The sequence below is a fragment of the Triticum dicoccoides genome, chromosome 5B (assembly GCF_002162155.2).
Source record: "Triticum dicoccoides isolate Atlit2015 ecotype Zavitan chromosome 5B, WEW_v2.0, whole genome shotgun sequence".
NCBI lineage: Eukaryota > Viridiplantae > Streptophyta > Magnoliopsida > Poales > Poaceae > Triticum > Triticum dicoccoides.
In genome coordinates, this window is record NC_041389.1 from 309211813 (window position 1) to 309229827 (window position 18015).

Consider the following 18015-nt stretch of genomic DNA (forward strand, 5'->3'; position numbering starts at 1 on the left):
CTCAACCTCAACTATACACAACTAGGAGGTGGGCCACAACATGTAATACATGCAACACAAAATACAACTCAACACCCCCCCCCCCACCCCCCGCAGTCGAAGCGTCGCCAGTGACACAGAGACTGGACCGGAACTCCTCGAAGACGGAAGTAGGCAATCCCTTAGTCGTCACATCAGCAAACTGTTGCGATGTTGGCACGTGAAGAACTCGAACACGGCCAAGGGCAACCTGCTAGCGCACGAAGTGAATATTGAGCTCAATATGCTTTGTACGACGATGGTGCACCGGGTTGGTGGAAAGGTAGACCGCGTTGACGTTATTACAGTAGACAAGAGTAGCTTTATGCACATCACAAAGCAACTCTTGGAGCAGCTGACGGAGCCAAGAGCACTCAGCCACGGCATTAGCCACGGCACAATACTCTGCCTTGGCGTTGGAGCGGGAGACCGTGGGTTGCCGCTTCGATGACCAAGAGATCAACGAGGGCCCAAGGTAGACACAGTAGCCGGACGTGGAGCGTCGAGTGTCGGGGCAGCCAGCCCAGTCGGCATCCGAGTAGGCCACAAGGTCGGTGGAGGCGGAGGCCGTCAGGGTAAGTCCCAAGGACATGCTTCCGCGTATATATCGGAGAATACGCTTCACAAAGGTCTAGTGGGAGTCACGCAGGGCGTGCATGTGGAGGCACACCTGTTGAATAGTGTACTGCAAGTCGGGCCGAGTCAGCGTCAGGTACTGTAAAGCACCAACAATGGAGCGATAAAACGCTCCATCGGTCACAAGAGACCCCTCCAGAGCAGAGACATTCGCCTTCGTGTCGATGGGTGTGGGCGCCGGCTTGCAGTTAAGCATACTGGCACGCTCCAGGAGCTCGTGGGCGTACTTCTGCTGATGCAGAAAGAAGCCATCAGGCCGGCGGACCACCTCGACGCCGAGGAAGTAGTGCAGGGGCCCCAAGTCTTTGAGGGCGAACTCATCACGAAGACGAGCAGTCAACCGCTGAAGGAGATCGGTGGCGGACGCCGTGAGGATGATGTCGTCGACGTAGAGTAGCAGATATGCAGTGTCAGCTCCCTGATGATACACGATTAGTGAGGCATCGGAGCGAGTGGACCGAAAACCCAAAGACTGCAGGAAGGCTGTGATACGCTGGTATGGATTTTGAGTCGCTCGACTAGTCGCGACTAGTCGTCGACTAGTCGACGAGTCGCAGTTCCAGGACTGACTCAACCTCTCGACTCGACTCCTGGGATGAGTCGAGCGACTCGCGCGACTAGTCTCGACTAGTCACGACTGGTCATGGTTTTTGGGTCGAACTACTCGAGGCAGCGCTGGATCAGGAGCACTCTCCCGCCGCCGTGCTGCTGATGCTGCTGCTGTGCTGCCTTGCTGCTGTTGCTTCTGCACCCCCGCTGTAGTGCTGGCCGCCGCTGCTGCTGCTGCTGAAGTTGCAGCGGCAAGAGGAGCGGGCTGGGAGGAGGAGCGGTGGCAAGAGAGCTGTTGCGGGGGAGTTGAGAGATCCATCGATGTGAGGAGAAGTGGTGGACTGGTGGCAAGAGAGTGGCAGCAGAATGTGTGGCGGCTGTGGTGAGTGAGGAGGGAGTGTGGATGGTGGATTAGGTCACGGGAGGAGTATATAGCTACTAGATGGGCTTTTGGGCCACAGGGAAGTGCATAACTAGTGGCCCATCTCTCAGTTGGCCCTGGTTACTGCTGCTGGTGTTGTGCTCCTCCCCTCCTCCCCTCCTCCCCTGGTTGCTGCTGCTGCTGTGCACTTGTACTCCTCCCCTGACTGCCTATTGCTTAACTCATGTCGACTCGTCGCCATGTCGACTCATCGACCGTGAGTCTAGACTAGTCACGACTAGTCTAGAGTCGCCCCCTCCAAGCGACCCATCGACTCATCGACTCGAAAACATTGGCTGGTACCAAGCCCGTGGCGCCTGCTTCAACCCGTAAAGAGAACGAGAGAGCAAGCACACAGACTCTGGGTGCTCGGTGTCGACGAAGCTAGTGGGCTGCTCACAGTACACCTGCTCGGCAAGGTGGTCGTGCAGGAAGGCATTGGAGACATCCAACTGGTGCACAGGCCAGGCGCGCGAGATCGCCAACTGGAGCACAGCGCGGATCGTGCCCGGTTTAACAACCGGGGCGAAGGTGTCGGTGAAGTCCACGCCCGCGCGCTGCCGAAATTCGCGAACCACCCATCGAGCCTTGTAGCGCTCGAGAGAACTGTCCGGGCGAGTCTTGTGGTGAAACACCCACTTGCCAGAGATGATGTTGGCACAAGGGGGTCGCGGAACAAGCTGCCACGTGCGGTTGCGTTGTAGGGCGTCGAACTCCTCCTGCATCGCAGCTAGCCAGTGGGGATTTCGAAGGACAGCACGAGCGGAGGTGGGGACGGGTGATGGCGTCGACGTCGAGGCGGTGCACACATACTCGTCTACGGAGTAGCGTGTGCTGGGCCGAAGCACTCATGCTCGGGCAAGGGTGGTCACACGAAGTGACGGGGAAGCAGGGCCGGCGGGTGCCGCAGTGACGGGGGCACCCGATGCGGCGATGGGGGCCGCGGCCGCGGCGGGGGCCGCAGCGGCGGCGGTGCCAGAGGCTGTAGCGGCAGCGGTGGAGGCCGCAGCGGCAGCGGCGGAGGCCGCAGCAGCGGTGGAGGACGCAATGGCGATGGCGGGGGTGGGACCCGTGACGGCAGCAGCACCGGTCAATCCGGCGGCGGAAGGGGCGACGGGCGAGGGTGACGTCAAGCCCTTCGCAGGGGTGGCGGGCGGGGTGCCAGGCTCAACCTCATATGAGGAAGACGGGGACCCAAGGGCCCGCTCGGACTCGACCTCGGGGGAGGGAGTCACGAAGTCGGGTGGTGGTGGCAGATGGCGCCGGGCCGAGGAGGCCGTCGGGGGGTGCCGTCGCGCATCGCTCCACAAAGGGGGCGCGGGGGCCGGTGCCGAAGGGCCGAAGCCGGAGGAACCTGGAAAAAAGGGAACATCGTCTCGACAAACTACACGTGCCTTGAGGTGTACACACGATGAGTGACAGAATCATAGCACCGGTAACCTTTGGTGTTGGGAGGGTAGCCAAGGAAGACGCATGGGACGGATCATGGTGCGAGCTTGTGTGGCGTGGTGGACGCGGTGCTAGGATAACAGAGACACCCGAAGATGCGGAGACCATCATAGGAAGGTGGTGTGCCGAAGAGAAGGTGGTGAGGGGCATAGTTCCCCTGAGGGCGACACGGACGAATGTTAACTAGTAGAGTGGCGTGGTGAGAGCATCGGGCCAAAACCGAGCGGGCACGTTAGAGTGAAAGAGTAACGTGCGAACGCAATCATTAAGAGTGCGGAGAATGCGCTTGGCGCGGCCGTTCTGCTATGAAGTGTATGGACAAGTCAGATGAAAGATGGTGCCATGAGAGGCGACAAGCGTGCGGAGAGCGACGTTGTGAAACTCTTTTCCGTTATCCGTATGGAGTTTGAGTATGGGGCGACCGATGGGTGGTGACATAGGAATAAAAGGCGGTGAGTGTGGCTAAAGCATCGGATTTACGACGAAAGGGAAAAGTCCACACATAATGAGAATAATTATCTAAAATCATCAAGTAGTATAGATAGCCTGTGTTACTCGCAACGGGAGATGTCCAAACATCACTATGAAGTAATTGAGACGGAAAAGTGGAAACTGAAGAAGACGCACTAAAGGGAAGATGAACGTGCTTGCCTAAGCGACAAGCCTCACAAGAGTGCTCGGTGAGCTTATTACATGAGAAAGAGAAACTCCTAAGAATTTGACGTAAAACGGTGTGGTTGGGGTGACCCAAGCGAGCGTGCCAAAGGTCAATGCCGGCGGCAAGGGCGACGGGTGTGGAGGTGGAGGCGCCGGCGTGCACGGGGTAGAGCTCATCGGGACTGTCACACCGGTGAAGGACCATCCGGGTACGGGCGTCTTTCACAGAAAAGCCAACACTGTCAAATTCAACAGTAAGTTGGTTCTCACGAGTAAGACGACGAACGGAAACTAGGTTCGTGACTAATTCAGGTGAAACAAGAACATTAGACATAGTGATGGGTGTGGAAGTGGAGGGAAAACTAGTGCTACCGATATGAGTAATAGGTAAGGAGGAGCCGTTTCCGACGGTGATACGAGTGGGTGTGTGAATGGGAGTGGAGGAGGTTAGGTTACCGGGATGAGCTGTCATGTGCGCAGTAGCACCTGAGTCCATGTACCAGTCGCCTCCACCGACGGAGCTACTCGGCGACGGCACGGAGTGCTGGGCGGCGAGGAGGGAGGGGTCCCATGGCATAGGTACCGGCGGAGGCGGAAGGCCCCCGTAGGGCGGCGCCGGGGCGGGCGGACCATGACCACCGAGGGGTGGCGGCGCAAGGAGGGCGCCGTAGCCGGTGTCGGGCGACTGGTAAGGCGCGCCGAGGAACCCCTGGTGGCCCACGGGAAGAGCCTGCTGGTAGTGCGGCACCCCTCCCCCCGGCGCCCTGGACCGGCTGCTGCTGCAGGCGGCGACGGCGGCCGCCACGCCGGGTACGTCGGCCCCCTCTCTGTGCAGCTGCTGCTGGGAAGGCGCGGGTGACGGGAACGGGTAACACCCGGCGGGTGCGAGACCACCGTAGGTGGTAAAGTAGCCCGAAGAATCCATCGACGGGGCGGGCGGAGCATGGCCGCCGGCCATTGGAGGGGTCGGCTGCATGTGGGTGAAGGAGACCGGCGCGTCTGCGTACATGTGAAAGCACAAGTGCTCCCTGTGTGATTTTGGTAATTTATGTCAACATATCTTTTGTTGGACTAATACTTTTACCTAGTATGTTTCAGATAAGTTCAACAATGGAGTGGCATGGACTAGAGGATGTGGAACCCCTTCAAGATGCTAAGGACAGAGGATTAGCTCAAGCTCCAAGCTCAAGACTCAACATTCTCTATTTTAGTGATCCAAGATCACATTGAGTCTATAGGAAAAGCCAATACTATCAAGAGGGGATGAGGTGTTGCTTAAGACTTGCTTGCTCAAAGTGCTTAGTGATATGCTCCAAAGCCCTCAACTACTTTCTCATATCCACATATGACCCAAACCAAAAGTCCAACTCTGCCCCACCGATTCTTTCTATCCGGCGCCACCGAGTTCAGATGTCATAGCCACTGCCACAAACCCTAGTCAAATCGGTCTCACCGATAGGGATCTCGGTCTCACCGAGATGGGATTGTAATCTCTCTGTGTATGTCCGTTACCAAAATCGGTCCCACCGAGTTTGTGTAATCGGTCCTACCGAGATTACAATGCAAACTCTTTGTTCCTCTTCATAACATTTTGGTCCAACCGAGATGAGCGAATCGATCCCACCGAGTTTGCCTGACCAACTCTCTGGTTAGCTTATTACCAAAATCGGTCTCACCGAGTTTGAGTAATCGGTCTCACCGAGATTACGTTATGCTCTAACCCTAACCATATCGGTCCCACCGAGTTGCATGTCGGTCCCACCAAAAATACTAACGGTCACATTATTTGCTAAATCGGTCCGATCAAGTTTGACGATTTGGTCCCACCGAGATTGGTAGGTTGTGTGTAATGGTTAGGTTTTGTGTGGAGGCTATAAATACCCCTCCACCCACTCTTCATTCGTGGAGAGAGCCATCAGAACGTGCCTACACTTTCAGCATTCATTTTCTGAGAGAGAACCACCTACTCATGTGTTCAGACCAAGATATTCCATTCCTACCATATGAATCTTGATCTCTAGCCTTCCCCAAGTTGCTTTCCACTCAAATCTTCTTTCCACCAAATCCAAATCTTGTGAGAGAGAGTTGAGTGTTGGGGAGACTATCATTTGAAGCACAAGAGCAAGGAGTTCATCATCAACACACCATTTATTACTTCTTGGAGAGTGGTGTCTCCTAGATTGGCTAGGTGTCACTTGGGAGCCTCCGACAAGATTGTGGAATTGAACCAAGGAGTTTGTAAGGGCAAGGAGATCGCCTACTTCGTGAAGATCTACCCTAGTGAGGCAAGTCCTTCGTGGGCGACGGCCATGGTGGGATAGACAAGGTTGCTTCTTCATGGACCCTTCGTGGGTGGAGCCCTCCATGGACTCGGGCAGCCGTTACCCTTCGTGGGTTGAAGTCTCCATCAACGTGGATGTACGATAGCACCACCTATCGGAATCACGACAAAAACATCCGTGTCTCCAATTGCGTTTGCACACTCCAATCCCATCCCTTTACATTCTTGCAAGTTGCATGCTTTACTTTCCGCTGCTCATATACTCTTTGCATGCTTGCTTGTTATGTATTGTGATTGTTAAACTTGTGCCAAAACTCCACTTAAACTTGAAGAGATTAAAAACTATAACTTTTTCACTTAGTGTCTAATCACCCCCCCCCCTCTAGACACCCCTTCTCGATCCTTTCAACATGTAGCCGAAGAGAGACGACGCAGCAGAAGACATCGCAGCAGCGGTGGTGGCGTTTAGGGAAGGAGTCACAGCGGCGACGCGCGGTTTGGATGGGCGGCGGCGGCACGGACCAGCGGCGGCGACAATAGGCGGCGGCGGCGATAGGGATGAGCGGCGGCGGCGGCACGGACCAGCAGCAGCGGCGAGAGACGGTGGCGGCTGGGTGCGGCGGCGACGGTGGGTGCAGCGGAAAGCGGCGGCGGCGGTGGGCGGCGGCGACGGGTGGATGGAGCGGCGGCGGCGGCGCGATGGAGGCACGACGGCGACGGCGGCTAGGGTTAGGATCGACTTGCGATAGATACCATGTAGAAGATATGTTTTGCCAATACAATAATCGTTGTATTGATGGGTGCTGGTGCACGTATATATAAGTACAGGGTAGGTCTCAAACTCAACTATACACAACTAGGAGGTGGGCCACAACACGTAATACATGCAACACAAAATACAACTCAACACTTACATCTTTATGAAGTAGTATAATATTAGTAGAGATTACTACAGTTCTTGCTATTGTAAAGCATCCATCTCTGAATTTATATGGTAGGTTACCAAGCCGATGTAAAAGATCATCCACCCATTGATATATAAAAATTCATGATGTGCTTGCAGTTAGATACTTCAGTGATAAATTCCTGATTACGCTGTTGCCAAAGAAGCCAGATGCCTGCCAGGTCAAGGACTTTCGGCCGATCAGTCTCGTTCACAGTGCGCCCAAGCTTGCTTCCAAGCTTCTTGCATCCAGACTGGGCAGGAGGATGGGAGAAATAGTGAGTGTCAATCAGTCGGCGTTCATCAAGGGTAGAAGCATCCACGACAATTTCTTACTCGTTGGACAAATGGCCCGCAAACTTCATCAGAGAAAAACCAAAGGTGTGCTGCTAAAACTAGACATATCGAGAGCGTTTGACACCCTATCCTGGCCGTTTCTTTTTGAGGTGCTTCGAGCTAAGGGGTTCTCTGCCCGCTGGATCTCTTGGATTGCAACTCTGCTCACTTCGGCAAGCTCCAGAATCATGGTCAATGGATGTGCGGGAGAGAAATTTATGCATGCGCAAGGGCTGCGCCAAGGAGAATCCCTCTCCCCTCTCCTCTTTGTCATTGCTATGGATGTGCTTACTGCGATGATGATCAAGGCTCAAGAGCGGCAGGTGCTTAGCAAGATTCCTGGCTGCACACCTCTGCAGCGGTTGTCTCTCTACGCGGATGATGTTGTCCTGTTCATTAGACCGACAAGATCGGATCTGTTTTTTGTTAAGGAAGCTCTTGGAATCTTCGGACAGGCTTCAGGACTAGTCGTTAATTTTGCCAAGTCCTCGGCTGTCATGATCAGAGCCTCCGAGGAAGAGGAGGAACTGGTGAAGGAGGCGCGTCCCTGGACTATGGAGAAATTTCCGATCAAGTACCTAGGGTTGCAGCTGAGTATCAAGCATCTGAAGAGATCCGACTGGCAACCGATCATTGACATAGTGCTTAAACTGATGCCGGGATGGCAAAGAGGGCTTATCACCAGGCCTGGGCGACTTGCGCTGGTTAATCACGTGGTTCGAGCGCGGCCTACTCACCACCTAATCGTCGCGGAGGCTCCTAAGTGGGCGTTAGAAAAAATTGACAAAGGCTGCAGAAAGTTCTTTTGGGCTGGGACAGAGGAGGTCCATGGTGGCAAGTGCCTGGTCGCATGGGAGCGTGTGTGCAGACCAAAGTACCTAGGAGGTCTCGGCGTGCTGAATCTTTGCAAGCAAGGGATCGCGCTCCGGTTGCGTTGGGAATGGCTCAAGCGCACGGACGATCTCCGGCCATGGCAAGGACTGAACCTCATGGCCGACAAACAGGTGACCATGGCGTTTAACAACTTGGTCAAATGGGAGGTTGGCAATGGGAGACGTGTACTGTTTTGGAAGGACGGATGGATTAATGGAAGCTCCATCGCTGAGGTGGCCCCGATGATTAGAGCCATTATCAAGACACAAATCGCCAACAGGAGAACAGTTAAGGATGCTCTACATCTTCATGCATGGACAGCTGACATTGTTGGGGATATGAGCACGGATGCCCTGGTGCAATTCATCCGGCTTTGGGATCTGGTCATTGGTATGATCCTGGACCCTGACTCTGAAGACAAACCTATTTGGCAATGGAGCTCCAATGGTATCTACTCAGCCCGCACCGCCTATAAGATGCTATGCGAAGGAGGCATCAGATTTCAATGCTCATCGGCAATATGGAAATGTTGGGCGCCGCTGACCTGCAAGATATTCATCTGGCTGGCGCTGCAATACCGTGTATGGACATCCAATAGGAGGCAAAGGCATGGCCTTCAAGAACATAGCTCGCCATGTTTCCTTTGTGAGCAAGAAGAGGACACGGTGGATCACATCTTGCTGCAATGCGTCTATGCTCGCCAAGTTTGGTTCATTTGCTTCAGGCGGCTAGGCATTGAGCTTTCTATACTACCGACACAGCAAGATCGCTTGGAGGCATGGTGGTCTATCTCCAGGAAACGCATCATCAAACCACACCGTAAGGGATTCGACGCGCTAGTCATCTTGATATGCTGGAATCTCTGGAAGCAAAGAAACGGCAGAGTGTTCTCGCACCCCAACAATGCCAACGAGTGGGGAGCTGCGGACATTATTGTTTGAGAGCTAAGACTTTGGATAGCGGCTCGAAGGAGAGGAGTTCAACAGCTTGCCGAGTAGTTGCTTAGAGTGTGGAGTGGAATGGAGTTTGGGTTTGCTCCCAATGTGGGATTGCCACCCGTTGTAATTCTTGTAATTAACCCTCTGCCTTCTATAAAGTTAAGGTACGCAATTTGCGTACTCTCGAAAAAAAAAGATAAAACCATGTAAATGAAGATGGATAACACAAAACATTGTCGTTCGTCTTTATGAAACATCGTTGAAATGTCATATAACCATATAAGATCTTTATGATGTTTGTAAATCATTTTGCTCCGTTTCCAAAGAACCCTGGCCTCAATCGATCCACGACTCTTATCTCGCGCCCTAGTTCTAGACTTGGCCAACCTTTGATTCGTGGCAATTGGTGTTTGCTCCATAGCGAAGCACGGATAACTCTATACTCAAATGGAGCTCGTATATGGAAATTTTCATGGCCCATCAATGAACTATTCTAAAGGTGAGTTTCCAACTTCCAATCCGTGCATCTACTTACGCACGTTGTGTTCATAGTTTGTTGAAACCAAACGATGACTGAAGTAAACTAAACGTGTAAGTTGCAACAACAAAAAAAAGTACTCCTTATGAATGTGTTACATGTTTTAAATTCCCATCAAAATTGCCTATAACAATTTTCAAAGATTATAAAAATTGTCAGATAAGTGTAAGGTATGTTTAAACTCCTGAGGCGTCGCTACCATGACTATGTTTTCACAGTGTGTCGTGCCGTTGCAACGCACGGTTATATAAACAGAAGAAAATCGTTGGGGGAGAAGGTGCAATCGTGCTGGGAAACCAGAGTAACACAGCTATGTGAAGTGACGCCTCGAGCAAGAGATGCACCGAAATATATACTGAAGTTCTTTAGATTCTGATGCCTTTTGCACATTTCTTTCCTGAATAAAGGAATATCAGAAGGTATCATCATTTCAGTCCAAAGAGGGGCTCCAAAACTCGAGTAACACAAATTACACCCCTGAATCTGGGAAAGCTAGAGGGGACAGGGAGGAGATCTAAAGTTCTTTTTCTTATGTATGGTACACAGGAAAACGTTACAATCTTTCAGGATGATCATCCACATGGGGTCGGGGTCCAACTCAAGAAATGGCAATTATCAACTATAGATAAATCATCAAAACGAGGCAAGTCTTATCTGCTGGCTGCTACACTACTGGTCTTAAATCTCACGTTTCTGCACCTTCTCAACTTGCCGATAGCTTCTTGCACCTTCCCTTGCAGAAGATCCACATAGATGGATGCTAGCAGTGCCCTAGGGCTGTTGGGCAACATTGCAAAACCACGGCTCACCAGGTAATTGGCCTGCTCAAGCTCTCCCTGCACTGCAGCAGTCATGCCAAGGTCAACATACAGAACCCCACAGGCTTCCTCGGGCTTGAGAGACATTGAGTGCTGAGATTCTTCTGAGGTAAGTTTTGTCATGGCAGGAGTGACTGAATCCTCGCCATCGCTGTCTTTCTCAACAGGGGCCTTTTCACGATTCTCAACACTGTAGGGCAACTCAATAGCATTGTCATCTCTCAAATAAACAGTTAACTGATCAACAGCCTCCTTTAGCCTGTTCAGCAAACATAAAGCTTCAGCTGCATATACATGGCCAAGGAATAAGTACATCCTGGAGCAGTCTGGAACCTGCAACAGTGAGTTGGCAGTAGACAAAGCTTTTAAGGGATTCTCAAGACACAATTCGACAAACGCCAGGTCCCCCAGGATGGCTTGTCGAATTTTCAGGTTCTCTTTTCTAATGATGTCATCATACATAGCAAGAGAGCTCTGCAAAGTGGCATTCAAGCTCGCGGCTCCCTTTTGTTCTCCATTTGCATTAGTTGTTGGACCAGAGTGGACTTTGGATTCCACACTCATTGTGTTCTGGCCTGAACTTTTCTGGCATTGTGACCCTTGGTTGCACTCCTCTGTATCTGAAATCACCATTTTTTTCTGCTCAGAAGCATCCATTAATAGTTGGGCATTGAGTAGACACTGTCTAGCAAATCTGAGTGATATCAAATTTTCATGTTCACCTGAACTCCCAAAATCTGATAAATGACTTCCTGAGTTCACCGGACTGATAACTAAATGACGCCATTTCCCTGACCCCACAACATAAATTTCAATCTCATCTTTGCATGAAGTAGCACCGCTTGCAGTGAGGAAGCCCGTTTCTAGAGCTAGCAGGCTACACTCAGCAAAACGGAGCCAAAAGAGGGGACGATGGTACAAGAGCGGCATGGCCTCACGAAAACAACGAGCTGCTAACAGTGGTTTACCACACATCAAATGTTGGATCCCACAGTTGTATGATATCAGACAAGATTTGTCTTGTGATAGTGCAGACAGCTTCAATGGTTTCTCTGAGCGAAGAGATAAACTGTATTTCAGTGCTTTGCTGAAGCACAATACTGATGTATGGTTGGATCTCTGCTGATGGAGTATACAACCAAGATTGTTGTAGAACATGGCTAGCATTACTGGTTCAGTCCGATTATTGGGAGTGCTCAAAAGCTTCACAGCCTTCCGATAATTTCCTCGGGCATACTCTAGCTGAGATTTCAAGAGAAGCTCTGTAGATGAATCCCTACCACGTGCCATGTTCATTAGAACTTTGAGTTCTCGCTTGGCAACCTTCAGGTTCCTTGTGAGAAGTAGAAGCCGGACCTTGTAAATTTGTAGTCTAACTTTCAAATCAGCAGCTGTGGCAGCAAGATCAGCTGATGCCCTTGAGAACTCATTTAAGATAGGTCTGCCCAAGTGATTTCCACCATCCAGAGTAGAGTAAAATGATTCAAACTCCAGTGTATCATCCGAAAAACTTCCAACTGAAAGAATCTCAGATCCACCAGGACAAGTATTTGAATCAGAATCTGGAGGCGTGTTACTTTTTGCAGGTTTCGGTTGAGCAGGTTGCTGCTGAACTGTGCTAGCAATTTCATTCTGGTTCCCTGTATTAGCTACTCCAAATGATCTTTCCAAGTACTGAATGACATCCTGCAAAAACAGAGAGATGAACAAAGTTCCATCTAGACAAAGGCTATGTTGCAACTTTGGAAAGGAAGACGGCTAACAAATGCTATTGCTTGTCATACAAGTTAAAATCACAAATTAATCTGATAGTACTGAGCTCAAGAATTCTAGTGAAATCAAAGGGAGAATATAATCTCAATTATTCCCAATAAAATCTAACAGACAAAAGGAACTCAATGATCAGCCACCCTAGGTCTCTCATTCTCTCCCCTCTTTAGTTTTTCATTTACCAGCAACAATCCCGTAATAAAGTATTGTCATACTGGCAGTGTCAGTGCAAGTTTTGTGTATATCAAAAATGCATGTTATAGCAGGATATACTGGCACAGTGAAGTATATGGGGACAAAGTAGAGTAGACAGCATCGAGCCATTGATCATATCACGTTAAAAATAGTACTCCCTCCAATCTAAAATAAGTGTCGCAGCTTTTAACTAAGGTTAGTTATTTTGGATCGGAGGGCATAATAAATTGGCATGTTATTTTGCTATGTTAAATCCAACGTCGTTAGTTTACTGTCACACCAATTTGCTGTGTCATAAGGAGAAGCTACAACTCATGAGACATTTTCAGGGACATCCTTTGACAAAATATCACAGGCCACAAAGAATAGTTGGAAAGAAATTACTAGTTCAATGGAGCCAGCTGTAGATGTCAACTGAAGGTTGTACTGTGGTAAAAAACTTACCGCGGCTTTTGATGCATCTTGCAAAGCTAATGTAATATCCAATAACAGAAAACATACATGAAGAGCAGTTGTCTGCAGCAGTGAAGAATGATTAGGGAAAGTAAAAAACATTTAGCTTAAGCTAAGAAATAACAAGAAATACCTCATCAATTGGTTCAATATTTCGGTACAATGGCTCCAAAACAGACAGTGCAGATTCATAATCATGAAGATGATAAAGGATAAGAGCCTGCAAATTTAACAAGTCCATTATCATATTCATCAGCTTGTCTTCAGCTAAAGCTTACATCAAGGAGTATGCATAAAGCTTGAAATGGCAAAAACATTACTAACTAGATGACACCCCGCAGCCCGCGCGTTGTCGCGGGAACCTTGTTAAAACAAATGCATAAATAGGTGCTAAACGCAACTAAAACTAATGCAAAAGCAAATGTAAGAGTGCTCTGGTTTATATTTTGGAACAATAGAAACATATGAAGCATGTGAACAAATGTTGAATAAGAACAGAAAATTTTGGATGATGCGGATCATGAACTACATAAATTTGCTTCAACTGTCCAACACATATACAGTCTATGACCACACAAAAATTAATGCAAAAATTTAAATTATGCCGAGGTGGCATGATTGATGGATAACTTGATGATGTGGCATGATTGATGGATGACTTGATGATGTGGCATGGATGCATGGAGAGGAAAAATAGGTAGTGGGTTGCAACTATTTACGAAGAGGATAGAGGATAAATGAAAACCGCAGATAAGATATCCTAATAATCAAACAATTACATCAACTGAAACAAGAGATCATACAGTGTTGAATGTTATTATGGTTGTGTCAAACTCATCTCCATAGGCTGTTGCATTATGTGCAGCAGAAATCAACGGTGCAATGCCACTGCCTCTTGGTTCAGAAGAAGTATTGTTCCCTACCCCATTGGCAGAATCAGCTTGTTCTCTAGATGCACAGGCAAGTTCATCGCTTCTTATCTGAATGCATGTATTAGTATAACATTAGAACGAAAGCAGTAATATAGTATAATGAAATGACACAACTCCAAATTTGTAGTTGGGTTCAAACAGACAACAGAGAACATTAGCGTTTGTTAATGAATAAGCATGATGATGTGTTTCAACATATAATAAGATGCCTCTCAAAAAGAGAAGTCTAAACATCATTCCACACCAAGTGATCGAAACAAACGGTTAGAGAGTCACCACGGCATTTTAGCGCATGTGCTGACATGCAAACAGTCAAATATAGTCAGTTACATGTCGCATTTGAATGACAAAGAAGCACACAACTCAAATAACTGAGGGCCCGTTCGCAAGTCCTCCAATTTCCCTAAAAACTTGACTCCTACTCCTCCATCCCGACTCCAGCTTCTCACGAGATGTTCAATACGTTCAGTAGCGCTAAATCAAGTCTAAATCAAGAGTTCAAGACCATGGGCTGGTATAGCCCAGTTAGATGTAGACTGCATCTAGCCCGTTGGGGAGGAAAGAAAAAATGGGCTGCAGGCCCAGTTTGGAGGGAAAGACATGGACAGAGGGCTTGCACGAACCGGTGCAGAGGAGTGGGGCATCGGCGGCATGTCAAGGCCAGCACTAAGAGGCCTAGAGCGTGCAGTTCGGCTGGACCACGGACGGGCGGACTCCGGTGGAGTGGCAGGCGGTGCGGCGAATTGCCTGGTAAGCCACATGAACTTCTTACAATCTTGCATACTGTTTGGGGTCAACATTCATGGACTGGGGTCGCGATCCGTGCACCGACCCAGCTCGACCCTACATCGTTCCTGGCCCTCAATCTGGGTTGATCGACCCCGGGACACAGAACGGACCTTCAACCCGCGAACCAGGCTACTGTGACCAGGAGTAGGAATCTAGGGTCTTGATTGCAGCGAACAAAAAACTTAAACCATAAATCATGGACATTCAGAATATACACATTCACTTGGTACAAATCATGCAACAAAAGCATCCGTGCATATGAATATAGAGGGATGTTTATCGTGTACATTTGTACCTATACTAGACAGAAGCACATTTGTTTGCATCTATGCATCACTGTTGTTTTGTGTACCAATGCACATGACACCTAAAACTCTTCAGTACAAAGAAATGTTAATCTCTGGTGACAAAGATTGAGTGATATCCCAAGGCAGTGCACAAGCGGAAAAAAAAGGTAAAGATGAAGAACAAAATGAAAATATGAACAATAAAAGTCGCTAATCACACATGACAAGAAAAAAATTCACTAATGTGACTGCCTTTCTGCCACTTGATGGAACTATTTAAAGGTTGATGATTTCTATTCCTAACTGAGTCTAGACTGGAAATGAAAACGAATCACATGTATCAAAGTACCAGAGCCATTAAAGCATTTCTATTCCTAACGGAGTCAAGATGTGTTTCTACTACCAAGTCTGAACGGCAAATCAGTATGGAGATTCACTAACCTTAACATTGCCAAGAATCTCAAGCAGCTTTTTTGGATCAGGACAACCATCCACAAACGATTCTGCAATTGCCATATTATGAAGGACCTGAAAATTGAACATTGTGACATCAGATGCAACACAAAAAGACATGACAACCAATCATTTCTTCCTTGGGAGACAATATAATCACTACAGAAAAATGTATTGGCTAGGACGTATACTCCTACTACGTACCCTCACAGGTCACGGGTTAATCAGCTATAATCAGCTTAAAGGCCGGGTAACAGCCCGATTAAAAGGCATTAGCAAACAGAGATACAGTGCAGCAGTGGCTGTGTGAACAATGGGGGATGAGTTTGGATGGTTCATGTATTGGATTCAGAAAATGTGTTGTCACATTGTTGCTCACTGTTCTGCAGATGTCTAGGCCTGAAGTCTAAACATTACTGATTATTCACTTGCCGCTCATATAGTCATATCCTGAATACTGTTGTAGACACATTGGTCAGTGAATTAATGTTGACAGTTCCATTGTATCCAGCCAATGTACGCCAAGTAAGGTCCATTCACATACTACATGGTATACATATAGAACTACAAATTTAAATAAACAGAACAGTTTAAACAAACTATCGCCTATACTTCAAGAAATGTACTACAACATTACTAACTAAAATCAGGGAAATGAGAAGCACTCCCACACCCAGTCAAGCCCTGTTGGTATTCACATGCACCACCTAACACCCACGTCCACATAACCGGTAATACACACAAAATAGAAATGGATACCAATCCAACACCAACACATTAAGATGCTAGTGAGCCATGCGACGATCACATACACGATAGCAGTGTATAGACAGGCATCAGGTATAAGCAGCACACAATCACACAACCAAGATGCACCCAACCGCTTACAAACATATGCAGGCTCGCCGCCACCCACCATGAGAGGATGGGAGAACCATGCGGACAGCTACAACAAGCACACCACACAATTCACGTGCAACATACACTGAGCAAGCATATAAGCACAGTGAGTGGTGACAGAAACATCAAGCAAGCAATACTAAAAAACAGCCTTCGCTGAGCAAAACATGCCGCCACGAACCCGGCGAGATACAGGATTTGCTATGTATATTCAGTTAAACGTATAGGGAAGCAAAAGCAGAGATCCAATCGCCCACCTTGGGGTCACCCTCCTTCTTGAGCAGGAGCTGCGCGAGCACATCGGCGCACTCGGCGTACCGGCGGCTCTGGAACAGCACGGCGGCGTCCCTTGCCATAGCTGCCGTCGCGGAGAGCGTCCCGTCCTCCTCCACCCCGGGCTGTGCCTGGGGCGGCGGCGCCTCCTTCGGCGCCGCGGGCTCCATCCGCCAGATCTTGCACGAACGGCGGCTGAATCGGGAGCGCGGGTGCGACACGCGGACGCCCGATTCGCGAGCCGACGCAGCGAATTGGACCACTGGCGGTAGGGTTTGGAGTTGGGGAGGGCTAGGGTTTGGACGCGATGGCGATGGGAGACGCCAGAGCGAGGGAGGGGGAGGGGGGAGGGGGGAGGGGGGGCCGAAATCGACGAAGGCGATGGATAGAGAGAGAAGAGGGAGTTGCTTTCCTCTCCTGATTTGTTAGTTTTTCACTATAGCTGGCCATACGGGCCGGGATAGTTGGGCCGGCCCGGTAGCACGGCCGGCACGGCATGGCACGTGCTAAACGGGCCGGGCCCGGCACGCGGCACGTCATGGGCCGTGCCTGGGCCTGAAGGGCGAGCACGCGGGCCAGCACGGCACGGCCCGATTAACTTTTTTATATTTTTTTATGTATTCTAATATGGGCCAACAGGTAAAAATAGGCTAAAAAACGCTCAATGCGCAAAATAAGAGGTAGATTAGTGGGCCTGGCGTGCCGGTGGGCCGGCCCGATTAGCATACGGGCCGTGCCTGGGCTGCAGGCTGCAGCACGCGGGCTGGCACGGCACGGCCCGTATAATAATCGTGCCTAGGCGGGTCGGGCCGTGCCAGGCACGATTAGGATGGGCCGTGCCGTGCCGTGCCGGGCCGGCTCGTTTGGCCAGTTATATTTTTCACGATACTGCCATTTCGAGAGGGGCCGCCTACCTGATTCATGTTGGGTTTTTTTATATAACAGTGATTCACCCTGGTTTGTTCATCCGCCAAATTAATCTTTTCAATCTCAAATTATTATTATTATTTAAAGAAGGATATACCCGGCTTATGTATCTTGGTGATGCATGCAATAACTTTATTAATTATTCGCATAGACCTTATAAAATAATACATCAGTAAGCCTGAAGCCACCATATTTGCAATGCATGTCGTGCCCATGACGAAGGAGTGTCGAATATCCGAATCAAATATTAAACAGACATCGCACCAAAGCCTAGCATCTAAAGTCGGATGCCCCAGCCCCGTCACATACTGGGACTGTGTCACACACCGGTCCGACGCACTCTCAAAAGCCGCCGTCGCCACCGTCTTCTATTGTCCATCTCGAGAGGAGGCACTGACGCACCGACCTTGTCAGGCCTGCCATCGACGCCACCACGGCGCCGGACAACACCACGATCCTGCACGTAGTCATCTGCCTGTGCCCGACGCCGAAACTCCGCAGTGCCATGCCGCTGTGATCCACCATCGGCCTCAAATGCATATTTTTTTGTCTACCAGCACAATGTCGTGGCATATTAAA

At 49.6% G+C, this 18015-nt stretch overlaps 1 protein-coding gene across 1 annotated transcript; it reads right to left on the reverse strand.

The window, feature by feature from the left end:
* Positions 1 to 9990: 9990 nt before the first annotated feature.
* On the reverse strand, positions 9991 to 16869 carry LOC119308619 (CCR4-NOT transcription complex subunit 10-like). The gene is made up of 6 exons (XM_037584746.1): positions 16494 to 16869; positions 15325 to 15411; positions 13679 to 13855; positions 13009 to 13095; positions 12867 to 12938; positions 9991 to 12143 (listed from the first exon to the last, which is right to left on the reverse strand). Exons 1-6 carry the CDS (start codon positions 16677 to 16679, stop codon positions 10290 to 10292), a joined length of 2463 nt encoding a protein of 820 aa, XP_037440643.1. The 5' UTR covers positions 16680 to 16869; the 3' UTR covers positions 9991 to 10289.
* Positions 16870 to 18015: the final 1146 nt, after the last annotated feature.

Coding starts and splice junctions, on each gene's coding strand:
- LOC119308619 (XM_037584746.1), bottom strand. CDS start 16,679: ATGGAGCCCGCGGCGCCGAAGGAGGCGCCGCCGCCCCAGGCACAGCCC. Junction 13,856..15,324: donor AGATTCTTGGCAATGTTAAG/GTTAGTGAATCT, acceptor ACATGCATTCAG/ATAAGAAGCGATGAACTTGC. Junction 13,096..13,678: donor CCATAATAACATTCAACACT/GTATGATCTCTT, acceptor TTAAATTTGCAG/GCTCTTATCCTTTATCATCT.